The 17370-nt window shown below is 39.7% G+C and overlaps 3 protein-coding genes across 5 annotated transcripts; 2 read left to right on the top strand and 1 right to left on the bottom strand.

Moving 5' to 3' along the window:
* Nucleotides 1-369: 369 nt before the first annotated feature.
* On the bottom strand, nucleotides 370-2993 carry slc25a47a (solute carrier family 25 member 47a). Of its 2 annotated transcripts, none has more exons than XM_034900116.1 (6): nucleotides 2786-2993; nucleotides 2274-2317; nucleotides 2110-2181; nucleotides 1836-2015; nucleotides 1300-1564; nucleotides 370-772 (listed from the first exon to the last, which is right to left on the bottom strand). In XM_034900116.1, the coding sequence occupies exons 1-6, from the start codon at nucleotides 2820-2822 to the stop codon at nucleotides 465-467; spliced, it is 906 nt and encodes a 301-aa protein (XP_034756007.1). In that variant the 5' UTR covers nucleotides 2823-2993; the 3' UTR covers nucleotides 370-464. The 2 variants fall into 2 exon arrangements, with proteins under 2 accessions (XP_034756007.1, XP_034756008.1); XM_034900117.1 differs by having other exon boundaries at nucleotides 1836-1935; nucleotides 2786-2925.
* A 1512-nt stretch (nucleotides 2994-4505) lies between these two features.
* slc25a29 (solute carrier family 25 member 29) lies at nucleotides 4506-10169 on the top strand. Its single transcript, XM_034900115.1, has 4 exons — nucleotides 4506-5023; nucleotides 8114-8157; nucleotides 8455-8538; nucleotides 9300-10169. The coding sequence occupies exons 1-4, from the start codon at nucleotides 4996-4998 to the stop codon at nucleotides 10068-10070; spliced, it is 927 nt and encodes a 308-aa protein (XP_034756006.1). The 5' UTR covers nucleotides 4506-4995; the 3' UTR covers nucleotides 10071-10169.
* Nucleotides 10170-14424: 4255 nt separating this feature from the next.
* On the top strand, nucleotides 14425-17370 carry LOC117961445. Of its 2 annotated transcripts, XM_034900113.1 has the most exons (7): nucleotides 14425-14794; nucleotides 14894-15163; nucleotides 15311-15604; nucleotides 15688-15741; nucleotides 16324-16428; nucleotides 16771-16817; nucleotides 16908-17370. In XM_034900113.1, the coding sequence occupies exons 1-7, from the start codon at nucleotides 14644-14646 to the stop codon at nucleotides 17019-17021; spliced, it is 1035 nt and encodes a 344-aa protein (XP_034756004.1). In that variant the 5' UTR covers nucleotides 14425-14643; the 3' UTR covers nucleotides 17022-17370. The 2 variants fall into 2 exon arrangements, with proteins under 2 accessions (XP_034756004.1, XP_034756005.1); XM_034900114.1 differs by lacking the exon at nucleotides 16324-16428.

Here is a 17370-nt window from a genome sequence, read left to right as displayed (position 1 = left end):
TTCAATGAAAGTAATCATTACTTTTACCTGAAGAATGTTGTATGGAAAGATCCATGTTATTTTAGGGCAATTTGGTTGAAAGAAATCCACATTTCAGATATAAAAACACTTTGAAATGGGTCAATTTGACCCGAGGACAACACAAGGGAAGAAAAACGGTGAAAAGCTGGCCAAGGAGGCCATCTAGTGGTCAGAGGTTGGCTGGACCAATCTGTAGTACCAACAGTGCTTATTACTGTCAAATTAGCCCCTGAGCATATTAGGATACATTACCCTACCTAACTGAATATTATCCATATTACTGACAGCTCAAAGGATGGCTGTGGACAATCATTCCAGAGAAATAGTGCAACGCAATAGACATTTTACAATGGCAAATGTCTTTGCCATCATGTATGTAAACACCAGCATTGGACATAAACCGGCAAACTACTATGAGAGATTTAGAATGGAGTTAGTCGGTTCTATTCAAACCCTAGACGAGGAGGGTCGACACTGTCGGCTCGGAGGAAACCGTTGAGAAGCTCGTACGTAACAAACACCACCATGCTGACGGGGACTGCACGCAGACAGTTGATGCCCCAGCTCTTGAAGAACACCCCCACCCCCTCCACCCTCGCTGTCTCAGAGATGCAGTGAAAGAAACCCTTGTATCGCTTCGTCTGCTGCGCTCCGTCCATCTGCAGACGGGCTTTGATCAAGTCCATTGGTGTTCCTACAGTCCACGCTACAACTCCTGCTATTCCACCGGCCAGCATCACACCGCTCCAGCCTGGAGGAAATGAAAAGACACGGACGTTAAAAGGAAACAGACATTTACGTTTTTAACTTGCGTTTTTAATAAGGACTTTGTAACAGAAAGGGGAGGGACTTCAAGCTGCCATTGGAAGTGCTTGTTGGCCTCGGTGGTGTTCCTCTTTGGAAGCAATGGTAATGTTAACCTCAAGGATATAAGCTAGTTTACAGCTTATGCAACACTTTCAATTTAAATTGTAATACAAAATGATGACTGAGGCAGGTAATCACCAAAAAGACTTGTGACTGAGCAATACAATAATCACGTATAATAGTCACACGTTTAACAGATATTTTATAACTATGAATGTGACATTGTTAATTGTACTTATTCCTCAAATGACGCCGGGCTGTAACTAAAAATTATCAAAACGTGTGAAGATTGTAGTACAGTGCTGATACAGATCAGCATACAGGAAGAGTCAATGTCACACAAAAAGAAATGCCTTTTATATCAAATAAATAAATAAATAAATGAATAAAGGCGGAGTAGACTTAGCTCACCTGGTCTTTTCTTGCCACTTTCCGTCAGCAGTTCGCAGATGATTGTGTAAGTCAGGAAGTATGTGGCGTGTGACGGCCCGTCTCTCAGCATTAGGGGGACCGCTCCTCTGTAGAGCCCCATGAAGCCTTCGTCTTTGATGATACTCAGCAGACAGTGAACTGGACCCCGGTACTTGGGTTTGCGCATGTTGGCGTCTCCTCGCTTGGACTCTGTCTGACACTGCAGACGTACTTTCACCATATCACCCGGAGACATCACTGACGTCTGTTGGCGGCAGATGAGGAGAGACGCAACAGCACAAGTCTCAGAAGCAGATATCTCAAAACCTGGGCAAACTAAACTATCTGCAAGGCTATGCACATCTGGGGGTACGAGGGAAAAGGTATTTTTGATATGTTTTAAGTGCCAAATATACATGTGGATGTAAACGATGCATTGCATTACCCTTTACTGTGTAAATTACAAGTGACATTAAACACATTGAGGAACATGATTCAACAATCTTTCCGAGGGTTTGTGAGACTGTATGTGTTACCTGAGCTGTACCTGCCACAAAACCAGACAGAAAGACTTCTAGCTTGGTGTTGGGACCATAAGGAGCTCCTCGCGCCTGGCTCAGACATTGCAGGCAGTTCCTGTATGTGCCAAACACCACAGAGGAAGTCATAGAGATCGTGGTGAGGGGTAAGGACATTCCTTTGAAGAAGCCATGCACCTGACGGCACAAATGAAAGATGAGCAACTTTTCTAAATCATTTGAGAAAACATTGTAGCAAGCACACCATGCAGTCTACACCCATGCCACCTACCCCTTCTTTTGATAAGGTCGCAGCTGCACACTGCCATAACCCAGTGAACTGTGTCTGGGTTTGGATCCGGACCTAGAAATATAAAGAATATGAGGTCAAAATGGCATCCATTTGTTATATAGCCATCTTGACATCATGTTTCAGATTCATGCAACTTAGTGTACCTTGACAGTATCCAGAGGATAGCCCACTACAACTCCGCATGCCCCTGTGTGTTTCCAGAGAAAAGACATGCAGCCCTTTAATAATGTGCAGCTGACAGGAAGGAAGTGTTACATGTTTCAAAATAAAAGCACTGAGTGGACCAAATAAGACATTTAAGACTTGATTTTGAGCTGAGTAAGATGTAACTATTATTTTTGTTCTCTTCAAAGAAATTATCACAGACACAGTAACGTATGTCAGTTTAGTTTAACGTTACTGCTTTTTACGTCTCCTGAAATTCTTCAGATTTTAATTTGCCGTGTGACGTTAAGCACTGTGAGAATTACAAATAAAAGTATCTATCTATCTATCTATCTATCTATCTATATACCAGGCAAAAACAGTTTTACAAGACATTACCGTCAGGGTTAAATCTAACCGTCTTCTTATGGTTATCGCCCCATGCTAATACAATAACGTTAGCTAGCAAGCACCCAGCTCGTGCTCACGTTTCCTTGACTAGCTCACATACCTGCAAATGAGCCAGACACAAAGTCAGCGATATGCATCCTGTCAGATGTCGACGGACCAACATACACTTGTCAGATGTAAGAGCCCATTGTATCTCTAGCAGGTGATGCCTAACATCACCATAACCTTGAGTGTACGCCACTGACTGTACGCTGTTACATGACCGTCCATGACGTGACCGTGACACTCTACGATGCAAACAGCGTCGACTGAAACCATTTGTCCCGACTTTAGCCGAAGATAGCCGAACGATTTACGGAAACTGAAGCCCGCATTTCTAGGACCCTGATCACAGCAGTAATAAAGGCTTCTTCTGCCCAAATACTGCTTCCTGTCTTAGTAGCCTACCTATAATTATAAAGGTTCCTCCCAAAGGTACTACTTTAACTACAAGTACTTAATTACAGTTTGGAAAGGTGTATTCCACCCAGATTACTTTCTGTCCAAGTAGCCTACTTATAGTTTTTTTTGTAGTCAAACAAAACACTACTTCCTGTCCAAATTTTTGTGTAATTAGCTCATTAACAGGTAAAATAAAGATTGTTTTTTTTTTAATTCATTGAATTTATTTGGAAACAACACTTAACAATATAAGACACCAATTTCTCAACCGCCTCCCCAACCCCCAACAAAAGAGAGTGAGCGAGATGCAAAAAACAACGAATAGAAATGACATGTAATTGACATAACTTTTCTTGACCCTTTAATATTGAAACCCCATATTGTGAAGTACATAACAGCACTACCTACCAATTAAATGATCTTCCTTCTTTCCTCAATTGTATATAATAGTATACTAAGTTACTAATAGTAAGTATTATACATCACTATAATGCCCTTATACATAGATATACAAATAGAATATGAGATATAAAGTTGTCACAAAAAAGTGGAAAAAAAAACTGCCTGAAGAGTGTAAAGTTCCTGTGGTGTTATTGTCACAGTCAGGGATGACACAGCATCTTGTAAGTCTTATCTGCTGGGTGTGTGTGTAAGGCTTTACTCATATGATAACTCGTGAGCTCATATCAGTCAGAATTATAAGTGAACATGATTGTTTGAGCATTCACAAGCATGTGTAATGTATCCTGCTGTCTGTTAACATCCAATGGAAGCATCACAAGAATAAGTAGGACCAGGAGCTGCAGAAGAAACAAGCCAGCACTAGCTACTCTGTTCCGGGTTAAGCTGTAGGCCTGTCTGTTAAGTGAAACACAGAAAGATTAAATCATTCTTTTGGCTAAACAGTCCAATCAGCTGGAGACAGTAGATGTGCTTTTAGCCTAACTAGGTCATGAAAAGTGGAAATTAAGAGGAAGGAACTTGGGGATGAATGGAGAACTTGCAAATAAGCGTTCACCGTACAAAAACATAGAGCAAAAACAGATTGTCACAGTGAATCATTTAGAATTTGTAGGATGCATTTGGGAAAAATCCTAAACAGAATTCAACGGCAACACTGAGGGCAGCTGATCTGAACCGCGTGGCTTTAGGAAGTGAAATGATGAAACCGCCTTCATCCACTGAAACGAGACTCCATTCAAAAGCAAAACACCACACAGCACTTGTGACGCATTTCAACACTGGGAGCCCTTCTGGTATGTAGCCAATGAATGATGCGGATTTGGACTGACGCGGGGTGTCGGCGTGATCTCTTCACTTGGATTGGATAGAAACTCTACCCAAAGCCGGTAATTCCCGCCTCCTACTAGTTACCTGCTGCGACGCTAGCTTGTGTGCCGTGGTACAGATTCAGATAAACCTCCTCCATGTAGACATCATAGAGGTTGTCTGCATTGACAATAAACGCCACAGCGGTACATTGAGGTCGTGTCGGTCAATAGGAGAGTTTTGATAAAATAGCTATATATATATATATAGAGCAAGCTAAATAATAGGCTAAACCATCAAATAAAATTATTGTGTCTTGTCAGGTCTTGGAGGACGACTCGGAACTAGCTAGCTAGCCAGTGCTAGCTAAGATATTTAGACGCTAACTGAACCCTGGTGCTAAACCGAACGTGTAAATTAACGTTAGCTAGTCTATTAGCTAAATTAAACGGAGAGGAACGGTTACTGTAAATTACAAAACTAAGTAAACAGCTTGGGGAAAAAAAAACGTTTCATAGAATCGTTGAGTGCTTTTTCAGTTGGTTGCTAGTTAACTTAAACGTAAGTCCTTCTGCAGGTAGGTGACGTTGAAGAGCGGCGATGGACTTCGTTGCTGGATGCATTGGAGGTAAGTCCGTCAGTTGCACTTGTTTTAGTAATAGCCACTGTATCTTGGGATTTGTTAGATGAGTGGAGCTGACGGAGAAACACCGTGGTTTGGGACCTAGTTGGGGTATAATCATCTCCCTCTGTTTCTGTTATAACAGAAGCAAATCCCCTTTACTAATGTGATGCAACTCTATCATAATATTACAAGTGCATTTTCGAAATTCCACCGCAGGTCGGCACAACAGAGCAAACGTATTCCGCGGATTGCATTTGACCTGGTGGCAAACTTCGACATTTGAGTCTGTGTATATGTGTGTGTGTGTGTGTGTGTTTAATTTAGGTTTGTGTGTAATGTGTGTAATAACAACAGTGTAAATTGAAATTTCCCCTAGCGGACAAATGAAGGATACATTATTATTATTATTATTATTAAAAGTGTGAGTGGCTCATTCTGCGTTAGCTGCTCGGTCAAATAGTGCAAACAATAATGTGAAATTCCATATTGTCAAACGCTTATTTCCTTTTATCACATGTTATCTTCTCTCCAGTAATTGTGGTGATTGCTCAAAACTTCACACAGAAGTTTAGGTTAGACTTGTAAACTTACAGTTACAGAATTCGAAAAATAATTAAATCTAACTGGTCTCTTGGATGTCCAATGTACAGCACATCACAAGGGCTACATGGAAAAGACTTTGTTTGTTTAACTAAGGCGCTCCAACCTTCTGCATATCTCCCTGTTCTAACCTCGTTTAGAGTTGAAAGCATGCAAACAGTACACAAGTGCAATCCAAGCTCTGAAGCCGGGTTGTCTTGGCAGTTTAAAGTTTCCCCTCACCATACATAAAAAAACATGAATCAGTACACACCCCTTTACAGACCATCACATGCTTTATTTTCTTAACACATGGCAGACCATGTGGTTTCCCACCCTCTCAGTGTGGTAGAATTCAGGGAACCAAGTACAGTCAAATGGACAGCTGGGTGGCCTAATTTGTGCTTAGCTGAAAACCAACCTTAGCTAAGGTTGGGATCGTTTTTGAAACCAGTCAAGATTACATTCATGCCTGTATACTAAGGCTTTTTGAGTTGGGCTGTGGCGGTGACACACTGAAGATAATTCTTGTGAAAATTATGATGCAATACCCTGGTCTGCTTGTTTTTCCTGTACTTAGATCATACCAGTGCATTGAGTTCAATGACCGCTCGTCATTGTGTCAAACACACGCCTGCTTGTGTTCTTTTCCAGGCTTACAGCTGGGACTCATTCCTGGTTGGCTCTTTTTACAAATGGGTCAGGTGACAAAGAAGGTGCTTATGACAGATAAGCTGTTGTTTGTTTACTGTGGTGACACAGGTGGGCCACTAACATCAGATTGATTTTTTTCCCAATCAATTTTATTAATATCATTCGGACTTGTATTATTATATTTTCAACCTTAATATGTTGTAATTTTTAAATTGACATCTGGAATATTTTTTGCTTAAAACAATCAACAATAAATTCAAAACATAAAAATGACAATATTAAAAAACTGTTTACCAACTTGTGATGGGCATTTCACAGTTTTTTTTTATTGACTAAATGAGTCATTCAAAATAATACTCATTAGATCAGCCAGTAATACAATTAGTTGCAGCATTAGTGGTTCTGAAAATTTAGATGTTATCATCCTCCTGGGGTGTAATGTGTGGATAAAGACATCTGTTGTGTATCATGTCATTTTATGTCACATAATCGATATATATCATGATATAGAACTTCTTTTGGAAAAGCCGCTGATAATATTGAAATCATGTGAAAATCCAATAATGTCATAAAGCTAATGTTGCTCGATTATGGCAAAAAAATGATTCGCGATTATTTCGGTCAATATTGAAATTAAGATGATTTAACAAGATTACCCGTTGATTTCTGGAATGATGTTGCAATTATTGAACTTTAAAAACAGTAAAAAAAAAAAAAAAAGCACACAACTAAAATTCGCCTTAATACTTTTCCTATTTAAACCTTTATTTTTTCACTCATTTCAGAGAGAAAATAAAAGTTTACTTCCAAAACGTAATGATCTAAATAATTGTTGTTCTTGATTATTCTGTTTTTGTATCATTGGGAGCCCTACTCATAATTACGATTACATTTCAAATATTTTCACGGCCCTACATAAAGCTGTCATGCTCATTTGGCAACGTTGCTCGCAATGCTCTAACATAGCACATATGTTAAAGAGAGAGCTACCATGGCATCAACGTTATGGCCAAATGTCTGAGTGTAGACCCATTTAAATCGTCACATTGCCTGTTAAAAGCTAATGCTGTAATACCTGCGATTGCAGTATAGGTATTCCCTTTGTTTCTGGGCTAACTTGTAATGTTGTTTGTGGTCTGTCCAGAATTTCTTAGACTAAGATGAGAAGTCCACATGCTTGCTGGGGAAAGTGTAGAGGGTAATGATGCCCAGTGTGCTGCCTCAGGCTAAAAAAGGCAGCCTTACCCTGGAAGAGGTGGCAGCATGCTCTGAAATGACATAACAGTGCCAGCAGCGAGAGTTTTGACATGGTCAAAAAGCCCAAAAACTGGTTAAATAGTCAGTCTGAATTTCTTTATATCAGGAAAATGTGCCCAGTAACTGTCTGGTCATGAAGACTCAGCAGAGGTTTGAACTGTCTCTGAGTTTTAACTTTATTGGTCATAACTGTACAGAACAGAGGCCAGCTACAATGTTTTGCTGTGGTAGAAGGCAGAGTTAGCTTTTCAATAACCATCACACTTCAGTAACAAAGTGTTTGCACAGATGGCTAAAAAACCTCCAGGACAAGGTTACACACACTTTTTTTATGTTTATTAAGATAACAAAGGGTAGTATTGTCTATTCCTATGATTATGAAGTTTGGAGGGTTTATTAGCGGTTAAATGACTCGAACGGAAGTGTCATACTCTCATATACTAAAATCAAATTATTTCATCAAATTTGATACATAAATGCAATATTTGATTAAATAATACAAAAAACACCTTAAGTACAGAACAAAATACTCATCAAGAAAGATCGGGTGATAGATTAGCAATGTCCATCGTATTTCTTAATGGTTGTTTCCTTTGTCTCCAGGTGCAGCTGGAGTCTTGGTTGGACACCCATTTGACACAGTTAAGGTGGGCAATCTTTTAAGGCACAATGCAATTTGGGAGATCTAAAATAACTTCTTAGACCTTTTTATGTGATCCTCTGTTTAAATGCACATTGTTTAAAGACACCAACAAACTTAAAAAGAAACTATTAACAATTTAAGAGATATCTGTGTGTGTTTTCAACATACTGTGTGTAGTTGCCATGTCAACACGGGACATTGCAGATGGCTAACTGAATGGAACAATGCTCATTGCTAATTTCTTGCTATGTCAGTAGAGAAAGTGGTTTATCTAATCACTGAAGAGTGTCTTCTTTCCCAGGTGAGACTGCAGGTCCAGAGTATTGATAAGCCTCTGTACCGTGGGACCTTTCACTGTTTCCAGTCCATCATACGGCAGGAGACGGTACGTGGATTTATTTCCCATACGAGTCTAATGCTAATATATGCAAGCAGTATGATGAACAGTCTATAGAGTTTATTGAAATACCTGTTTTTAATTCTTCAGATGGTTTGTTGCTATGTAACACCTACCTTCCTGGGCTGTAAAGCTGTCAGCCTGCTGCTCACGATGACATCTATGCAATTAGTTATTAGTTAGTTATGTTTGACAGAACCTATCTGTAGCAAGGTCCAACCTTCTGGGCTGTTATTGTCTGCAGTTAAGTCAGTGAGGTCAGACTGACTGACTGACTGAGGTTAACACTGACTGGAACATTTTAAAGGGACAGTTCAACATAAAAAATTTTTTTTTTCTCTTACCGAGATAGCAGCCGTAGAGATGTCTACCATCTCTAAAATAATGGAACTAGATGGCACTCGGCTTGTGCTCCAGGCGTCACTAAAATCCAGAACTCATGACCCGGTTGTGTGCAGTTTAATGTATTCGTGTAACTTTTTCCTTTCTACTGAACTACACCCGCCAACCATGTCACCGGGCAGAAAGAAGCACTCATAAGACTAATGTAATTGTCAAAACTATTTCCTTGACCTAAAATAAAGTGGAACAATGTGTACTTGTCATAAATGGTTTATAAATTAAAAAATAGATAAATTGGGTAACATTGCAGCTGTGCAGCTAACTGAGCTAACAAGCGAACAGCAGATAGATTAAAAGGATTTGTGAAAACAGTTTGTTTAATGTGATGCCTCTGACCCATTTCACAGGTATTTGGTTTGTACAAAGGCATCGGATCCCCCATGATGGGCCTTACATTCATCAATGCTATAGTGTTTGGTGTTCAGGGTAACACCATGCGGATGCTGGCACAGGACACCCCCATGAACCAGTTCCTTGCTGGTGCAGCAGCAGGTGCCATCCAGTGTGTCATCTGCTGCCCCATGGAGCTGGCTAAAACCCGCATGCAAATGCAGGGTACTGGGGAGAAAAAGTCTTCTAGGAAGTTGTACAAGAATTCCCTGGACTGCTTGGCACGCATCTACAATCGGGAGGGTCTGCGGGGCGTAAACAGAGGCATGGTCACAACATTAATCCGCGAGACACCTGGCTTTGGAGTGTATTTCCTGGCCTATGATGTGATGACGCGCAGCCTTGGCTGTGAGCCGGATGACCGCTACATGATCCCCAAGCTGCTGTTTGCAGGGGGCATGGCTGGCATCGCCTCCTGGCTATCCACCTACCCTGTGGATGTGATCAAGTCGCGGCTGCAGGCAGACGGGGTGGGTGGAGTCAACCAGTACAGCGGCATTGCTGACTGTGTGCGACAGAGTATCAGGAGAGAAGGCTACATGGTGTTCACACGAGGCCTCACCTCCACGCTGCTGCGGGCGTTCCCTGTGAACGCCACTACCTTTGCTACCGTCACCCTTATCCTCATGTACGCCCGGGGGGTGGAGGAAGGACCTAAAGACTGTGAGCAGGCTCAGCCAGGCCACCACACACAGATTCAGCAGCAGGCCCAACCCTCCAGCCTGTGACAGCAGAGGTCTCAACCTGAGCACTTTACAGGAGCATGGATTATAGAAACATACCAACCCTTTATAAATGTCTGACTCAGTCTCACATCAGACCAGCAATTCTTTCATGTCAAAAGGGAAACAAAGAAACAACTATATTTATTTAAATTTTAGGATTGTGACTGAAGATGCAGACTTGTACAAGGGGATGGTGTTACCTATGATAAGATGGGGAAAATGGAGCTATAAGATTCATGGACATTTTTAACAAAGATTTGATCTGGGAGAATTATCTTATGTGAATTAATACGAGCCACAAAACTAAGGGTGTGACTACGTGTTGTAGACAAGATTAGACCCTGAGCGTTGATGGCTGGCTTGAAATATGCAGTGTTTCACTGCACTTGTGTCTATCATTGGTTTAAGTTCTTTTTTTTAAATGTAAACTGGAGACGTTTTCCTGCCTTATAATATGAATATTTTTATTTTGTTTAAGGAAGCTTAAGCACCTGTTAGTAGCTGAACTGTATCCTCTGAAGAGCAAAGGGAGCGATGGAATGTAGCATTTGATAAGTACAAAGAAATTATCACTTGTTTCTGTTTTCTAACCAAATAACATGTTGCAGCTATAATCTAATTGTAACTAAGGCACTATTACTCCGTACAGCACATGTCAGTACAGAAATCCACTGGTTTAAAGGGCTCTTCAGGGTCTGAATGTAAAGTGGGTCTGCGTGTGAATCAGGATGGTAGCAGGTGTTATGTCTTGTTTGGTTGTCTGTTTAGCAGGTTGTGTTTTCTTTTCTTTTTTTCTAACCAAAATAATGTGAAGTGATATCATTGTAATTTTCTTGTGGATGAAAGGCCTGATCCAGAAGTGGAACATGGCGCTACAGGTGGGCACACCACACTTGTTCCACTATTTTACTTTTTATTTTAAGTTTGAGTTATTATGTTTGTTTTTGTTTGTTTTAAAATAGCTTTTAAAGCTGCACATTATATTGCTATTGCAGTGTCCCAAATTCATGCTAGGTGGTCTCTTTCAAGTTTTGTGAAAAGTTAAAACTGGGTTTGTATCTCCCATTTTGTCAAATATGAATGAGTAACTGGGGTAACTAAAGATGATTTGTGTCACACTCGAGTGTGTTGAATTATATTGATCCAACCACAACAACCAAAAAAACAGATTTACTAGAGCTCTGTGGTTGGAGAATACTGACTTCTGTTTCAACAGAACAACCATCGATATGCTTTTTAAAGGGCCCCTGTTATGATTTTGGGGATTTTCTCATTTCTAGTGTTATATAGTTTTTGTGTATGTTATACAAAAAACACATTTCACTCCAAATGGAGCTTTCTCTCCCACAGACAGCACTTTTGTTTCCAACTGCCTAAATACGCCATACCCACATTCCTGTTTAAAAGTCTTTAATTAGTGATGCCACTGATTGACAATGCCTGCTCAGTTGTTTGAATTTGGTTGACCAATCACAACAGAGTTGGCAAGCTGACCAATCAGTGCACACGGGCATTTGGGAAGTCGGGCTAAGAGCTCACACCTAACGATTCAGACACAGGAGCTGCAGAAACGGGCAGTATGAGAAACCTAATCGTTTTTTTGTTGTTGTTAATAAGTGGGAATCGTCTGCTTTCTGCATGTGTGTAATCAGTATCAGATTTTTTTTTTCTCCCTAGATTTTTGCCAGAATGTTGACTATCTTGCTGTAAAACAATCAATGATACTCCCCTACAAAAAGACTAATGTGTCAGTTCTAGGGTTGGGCGTCCGTTTGATTTGAACAATTCTTCCATTCGATTCTTATTGATTCTGATTCCTTGAAAGGTGGAGTCTTGTTCTGTATCTATGGGTGGCGTTGCTTATTTCGCAGATGAGAGGAAAATGTTATTTGGATTCAATGGAGAATTACATCTTACTTTTATGACAAGCGCCTGAAAGTATGGTGGTCGCTATTGAAAACCAAAGATTGTGCATGTTAAATTTGGGACTGATGTTGAGATTCAAAACCAAATTTTCCAAACGATTTCAATTGAAAACACCATTCTGTCGGAATTGTTGTTTTTAAAACAATTCTAAGTTGGACCCGGTTCTCGATGCCCAATCCTAGTCAGTTCCTATCAGCAGTAAACCGTCGGTACTACTGACAACCCGTTCCCCTGAATGCTTTTCTCAGATCTTGTGTGAAGTTGTAAACCTGGCAACAAGTCTGTTGTCATTTTGTGAATTTAAAACTCTATGAAAAGCTGTTGGAGAACAGGAAGTCACAGATGCACTTAAACCTTCCGGATGTCTAATGTAACACAGCTGTATTCACTTGCAAGTGTTCAGACTAAAACACAGACTTGAGGGATAAAGTGATTTTTTTTTTATTTTTTTTTATCCTGTTTTAAATTAAAATGTCACTGGTTTAAATTGTTCAATGCTGCTGAGAAACCTTGGAAATCTCCAAGGCTGTATTCTGGATGTTGAGAAATGAAAGTGCAAAGGGATATTTGGTATGTCTGTAGAAGTGTGCTCGTGTTAACTCAATTATTCCACCTCTTGAACGGTGACTGTTACTTCTCTAACTGTAAGGTAGATTACAACTGGAACTTTTGGTGATTGCCATTTGACAGCTAACATGTAGTCCAGCTGATGTGAAAGATGCAATATGCACAAGATGTGACCGTTAATGTGAGATTTAGTTTAAGTGCTCATGTATGTGTGTATATATATATACACAGTATATAATATTTTTCAGACTGAAGTAGTGTGGTTGCCTCAGATTCTGAGTTTACGCAGTTTTTAAAGTCTCTTTGATTAGTTTGACTTGGCTGTTACACTGAAAAGATTTTAACTGAAAAACTGACATATTTTTTTAACAATCATGCGTTTGTCTAGATTTGTCCCTGATGATCTGTACAAATGGCAAAATAAAATGATTCAGCAACAATTTTGGTAATCCAACCCCCTCTACACTTGACAAACACAGCATTCCACCTTCACAAAAAATACCGTTCTTGTGGGTTATGACAATTCCAATAATTAACAAATTATGACATTCCCGGGCCCCTCCTTGTAAAACAGATTTTGTATATATTCTCTTATCTATTGTGTCTCATCTTCTACGTGATGGCGCAGTGGATATGTCACATGCCTTTGGTGTGGGAGAAGTAGATTCAAATCCCACTGCAATACACTACCATTGTGCTCCTGAGCAAGATGCTTAATCCCTAGTTGGTCCAGAGGCCCTGACATACTGTATATAGCTATTGTAAGTGGCTTTGGATAAAAGCGTCAGCTATGTAATGTAATGTAACATGGGACTGATGCAACATTAGGTGCAGGGGTCACTTGGTGCTGTGGAATGTAGATTGCATTTCAAATATATTGCCTGCTGAAAGCAGGATGTCTTTGAAAAGCTTTCCAAGACGCCAGAGTAGAAAAGGTCGGAATCAACCTCCAGCGTAGCTTCTGGTTTAAGTGAGAAAGGCAGACTCACAAAAAGCTGCACACATCACTCTCCCAGAGAAAAGGCACTGGGAAATATTGTCACCAAAGGAGCAAAGCTGCAGTTTCAGCCGGAGCTCCATCTGCTGATGAGCAGCAGCATCTGCAACCACATCTTAAAGAGTCAGGTCATACAAATCAGAATCAGCTTTATGTGCCAGGTATGAGGACATGTACATGCGCAAGGAATTTTGCTTTGGCTTGTATTGCTCGTAATGCGCTTACTCATACACTCACTATAAACGTAAACAATATAGACATGTTGAGCCAATAGTTCAATGAAGAGTGCAAAGTATGCAGGAGTTAATTATAATTATGATGAGTAATTATTTTAATTATGGAGCAACGACTGCTGGAATAAATAGTATTATGTTATGAGTTTCAAGAACAGCTCTGAAATAGAGAATGATGAATAAATAAGTGGAACTAGTAAACAGACTGATTAGAGACAGTGTTGCTGGGTTATTGCACAGGGAATTAAAAGCAAGAAGGGAAATCTGTAGTGGACTGAGGTCTGCTATTGAGTTTTTCATTTGTATAATGGTATGACCACAGACAAAGGTATTGGGGTCAGAGGTGCAGAACTGAGTGGACCAACACTTAAAATGTCTATTAACTGTTTTTATTTATTATTAAATGTACGTAAGAAAAAATTAGTTAAATTACAATTCCCATCCCACACAACTTTGCACATCTGATATTGGAATCTGCTATACACTAAAATTCTCCTTATCTTTTGTAAGGTCTCTCCTCACACAACATAACAATCTGTCCTCTTCAATAAATCTCTTTACAAATTGTTTGAAAACAAGACAAAATAGGAATCAGGCCTGTTAAAAAAATAAGTTTTTCAGTATTTTTGATTTTAGTTTTCTTCTTATGTGGAAATATAGTCTGAAAATGTCAAGCTTTTTTGCTTGGCAGTCTTTCCTATTCCTCTTAACTGTTGACTTGTTTTTAACCAGTGAGCAAACTAAACCCTGACTTAAAACAGCTCTGTAGTTTCTATCAATGTTCTTGTACTCTTGTACAGTCAGACCAGTAGCTGTTAAGGTTTTCACACCAGCAGGTTAAAGATGTTGGCAAATGCAGGAAGTCACATTCCTGTTGACTAATGTTCAGTATAACAACAGAGAACCTCCAGTGTACCTTTTCACAGCGAAAACATTTGCACAGAGGATGGCTGGAGTTGTTCACATTGTGATGAGGCTGCTATTGTTATCTTTCATTACAACAGGTTAGTGAAACTTTGGCAGAATCGTATCTTGTGATAGTTTTATAATCTTATCTCAAACATTTAATAGAAAATCTGACACTTTTTATCTTCTTTCACTAGGGTTAAATGGAGAAGATGGTCTGATATTTGCCCAACGGACTTATTCTATTACATTTCCATGTGAGGAAGATTTAGTCTGCCTTCATGTATGGCAGCTCAACACAAGCCAAACAAGCGATTACGTTGCAATAGTTGGTAATGGAGAGATCCAGACAGCTACACAAGTGGATGAGGACTCAAAATGCACTCTGCAAATCAAAGATCTCACAGCGGAAGATGTTGGACATCATCGCTGCCAACAAAGGCCAAATGTCTTCTCTCCTCACAATAGTGAGTACTGTCAATAAGAGTTTTACTGCTGTGTGTGTTGATAGTGAATTGATTTCCCCTTCTAACGAGAAAGCTGATAAAGAGAAATCTGTGCTGCAAACGAGTCAAATGAATAAAACTCATGTTTTGTTTTGTTTTTCTACTCAGCTAGCCCAGAGTTAAAGCTCATGCCTGGCAAAACAGTGTCACTGCAGTGTATTCTCCTCACCTTCGTAGAGAAGGGACATTGCAGAGCACAGCTCCACCAGGTCAGCCTGATGTGGGTGGATGAAGCCGGCACTGGCATACACGAGGACTCACAACATCAGATAAAACAGGAGTCTCTGTGTGCTGTTACTCTGACTCTCACCCTTCAAAGACCTGAAGACAAGAAGTTTAGGTGCCAGGCGACTGTAGGTGAACAAGTCCATATTTCAGTGGAGTTGCGGGTCAGAGTCCCAGGTCTGTATGATAAATCCGAACCAGGAGATTCCTAGATGTTGAATGCAAAGAATTAAAAATAACTAATGCTATTTATTTTGTAGTTCTTAAAGGGAGGGGAAGAGGATTCATCATAGACCTAGAACCCAAAAATCAAGGTACTACATCAATATAGACACCACCTTTGTTACTCATATAGCCTACAAATAGACTTTCTTTCTAAGTATATGCTCAATAACTAATACCCATGAATATGTAAATGAATAATATCACCAAGACAGCAAAAAGGCAGACACTTTAATAATATGCTAGCTAGGGTCTAGCTACATTATCTGGATTATTGTGGAAAGCACAGTTTGTGTATCGAGTTGCCAAAACTGCCAACTAAGGGGCACTGATTAGTTTCCAGTTCATTCCCATTCAAATATTAAAACAATAATTTGAAATTTTAAACACACTTGTGGAAGCTGGAGCCAGGAGACAATACATTTGGCTTGGCATAAGCTATCCCCAGATCCAAGCTAGCTGTTTCCCTTTGTTTACAGGGTTAGCTAAACTAAGCTAACCAGCTTCCGGCTAAACTCTCATATTTAGCAAACAGACATGAACGTGGTAGCCTATAATTCTTCACATCTAACTCTCAAACTATTCATTTGAGGATATATTATGATTTAGAGAGCTTGTTTCAGCAATGCAAAACATTATTTGAAATGTTAAATGATTGTAATTTGCATTTTCAGGTGGAGTTAGCAACCAGGACATGATGGGGGCCGCTGTGGGGGTGGTGGGATGTGTGGTTGTGACAGCGCTGGTTGCGTTTTTTGTTGTAAACAGAAGAAGAACAAGTAAGTTCTCCTAAACTTCCTTAACCTATAAGATAATGTGTTGCAGCACTGAAAATGGACTCATATTTGGGCACAGACTAGCCCTAACATAGGCTATACACAATTGTTCCACACGTGTCCACAAGTACAATTCTACTTTGTGGTCTTTGAGGCAATCACTGACGTTCTGTTTTTACTGTTCCTTTCATGATGGTAATTGTTTTGCAATTGTAGAGTCACATAACTAAGCTTGAGAAATCCACACTAATCTGTCCAGCATTGAACTTATCATTTAATTTAATGGTTAGCCTATATTTAAACACATAATAAAACATGGATTTGTGCAATCATTGGTTTATTTAGGGAGCCAGGTGCCAGATGAGTCTTGTTACACAGCCAGTACCAACAATGTAAGTCAGTTCTCTCACAAATAAAGTAACATCTTTTGTGCTTTTGGTCATTTTTAAAGGTAACGATTGTGTGTGTCTGTGTGTCTTTAGGTTATGAATGCAGACGATGTGATCTACGCTGACATTATCCTCCCCGCTTCCTCTGACAGGGTGTGGGTCGATGAGTGCGAGTCCACTGAATACGCCAGTGTCAGATACAAATAGTATGCTGTCCAAACTACAAATTGTAGTATATCTTTTCTTTGTTTGTGAGTTCCAACTGTGCTACTGCCATGTGTTTTAATACTGCGAATTACTCCATCCCCAATCTCTGTAACTGTTTCTGCCACTTAAATCATTGTGAACTTAAGAGATATTTTGCCCTTTGACTCAGCCAATTTGCATGTCAACTTTAGAAAAATGTTAAATTGATTTAATTAGTCTATCTTAATATTTTTTTATCAGACAATGTATTCACAAAACCTAGATTCATTGTTATTTATAATGCTTCTTATTGTTTTCTTTGAAAAACTGTGTCTGACTGCAGGTCTATAATAAATCAAAAGAAAACACA

The sequence above is a fragment of the Etheostoma cragini genome, chromosome 18 (genome assembly GCF_013103735.1).
Source record: "Etheostoma cragini isolate CJK2018 chromosome 18, CSU_Ecrag_1.0, whole genome shotgun sequence".
Classification (NCBI taxonomy): Eukaryota; Metazoa; Chordata; class Actinopteri; order Perciformes; family Percidae; genus Etheostoma; species Etheostoma cragini.
The sequence above is the reverse complement of the archived record's forward strand: the minus strand, read 5'-3'. Positions and strand labels throughout refer to the sequence as shown.

Coding starts and splice junctions, on each gene's coding strand:
- slc25a47a (XM_034900116.1), bottom strand. CDS start 2,822: ATGCATATCGCTGACTTTGTGTCTGGCTCATTTGCAG. Junction 1,565..1,835: donor TTGTGGCAGGTACAGCTCAG/GTAACACATACA, acceptor TGCCGCCAACAG/ACGTCAGTGATGTCTCCGGG. Junction 773..1,299: donor AAGTGGCAAGAAAAGACCAG/GTGAGCTAAGTC, acceptor CATTTCCTCCAG/GCTGGAGCGGTGTGATGCTG.
- slc25a29 (XM_034900115.1), top strand. CDS start 4,996: ATGGACTTCGTTGCTGGATGCATTGGAG. Junction 5,024..8,113: donor CGTTGCTGGATGCATTGGAG/GTAAGTCCGTCA, acceptor CTTTGTCTCCAG/GTGCAGCTGGAGTCTTGGTT. Junction 8,539..9,299: donor CCATCATACGGCAGGAGACG/GTACGTGGATTT, acceptor CCCATTTCACAG/GTATTTGGTTTGTACAAAGG.
- LOC117961445 (XM_034900113.1), top strand. CDS start 14,644: ATGCAGGAAGTCACATTCCTGTTGACTAATGTTCAGTATAACAACAGA. Junction 15,742..16,323: donor CCTAGAACCCAAAAATCAAG/GTACTACATCAA, acceptor TTGCATTTTCAG/GTGGAGTTAGCAACCAGGAC. Junction 16,818..16,907: donor ACACAGCCAGTACCAACAAT/GTAAGTCAGTTC, acceptor GTGTGTCTTTAG/GTTATGAATGCAGACGATGT.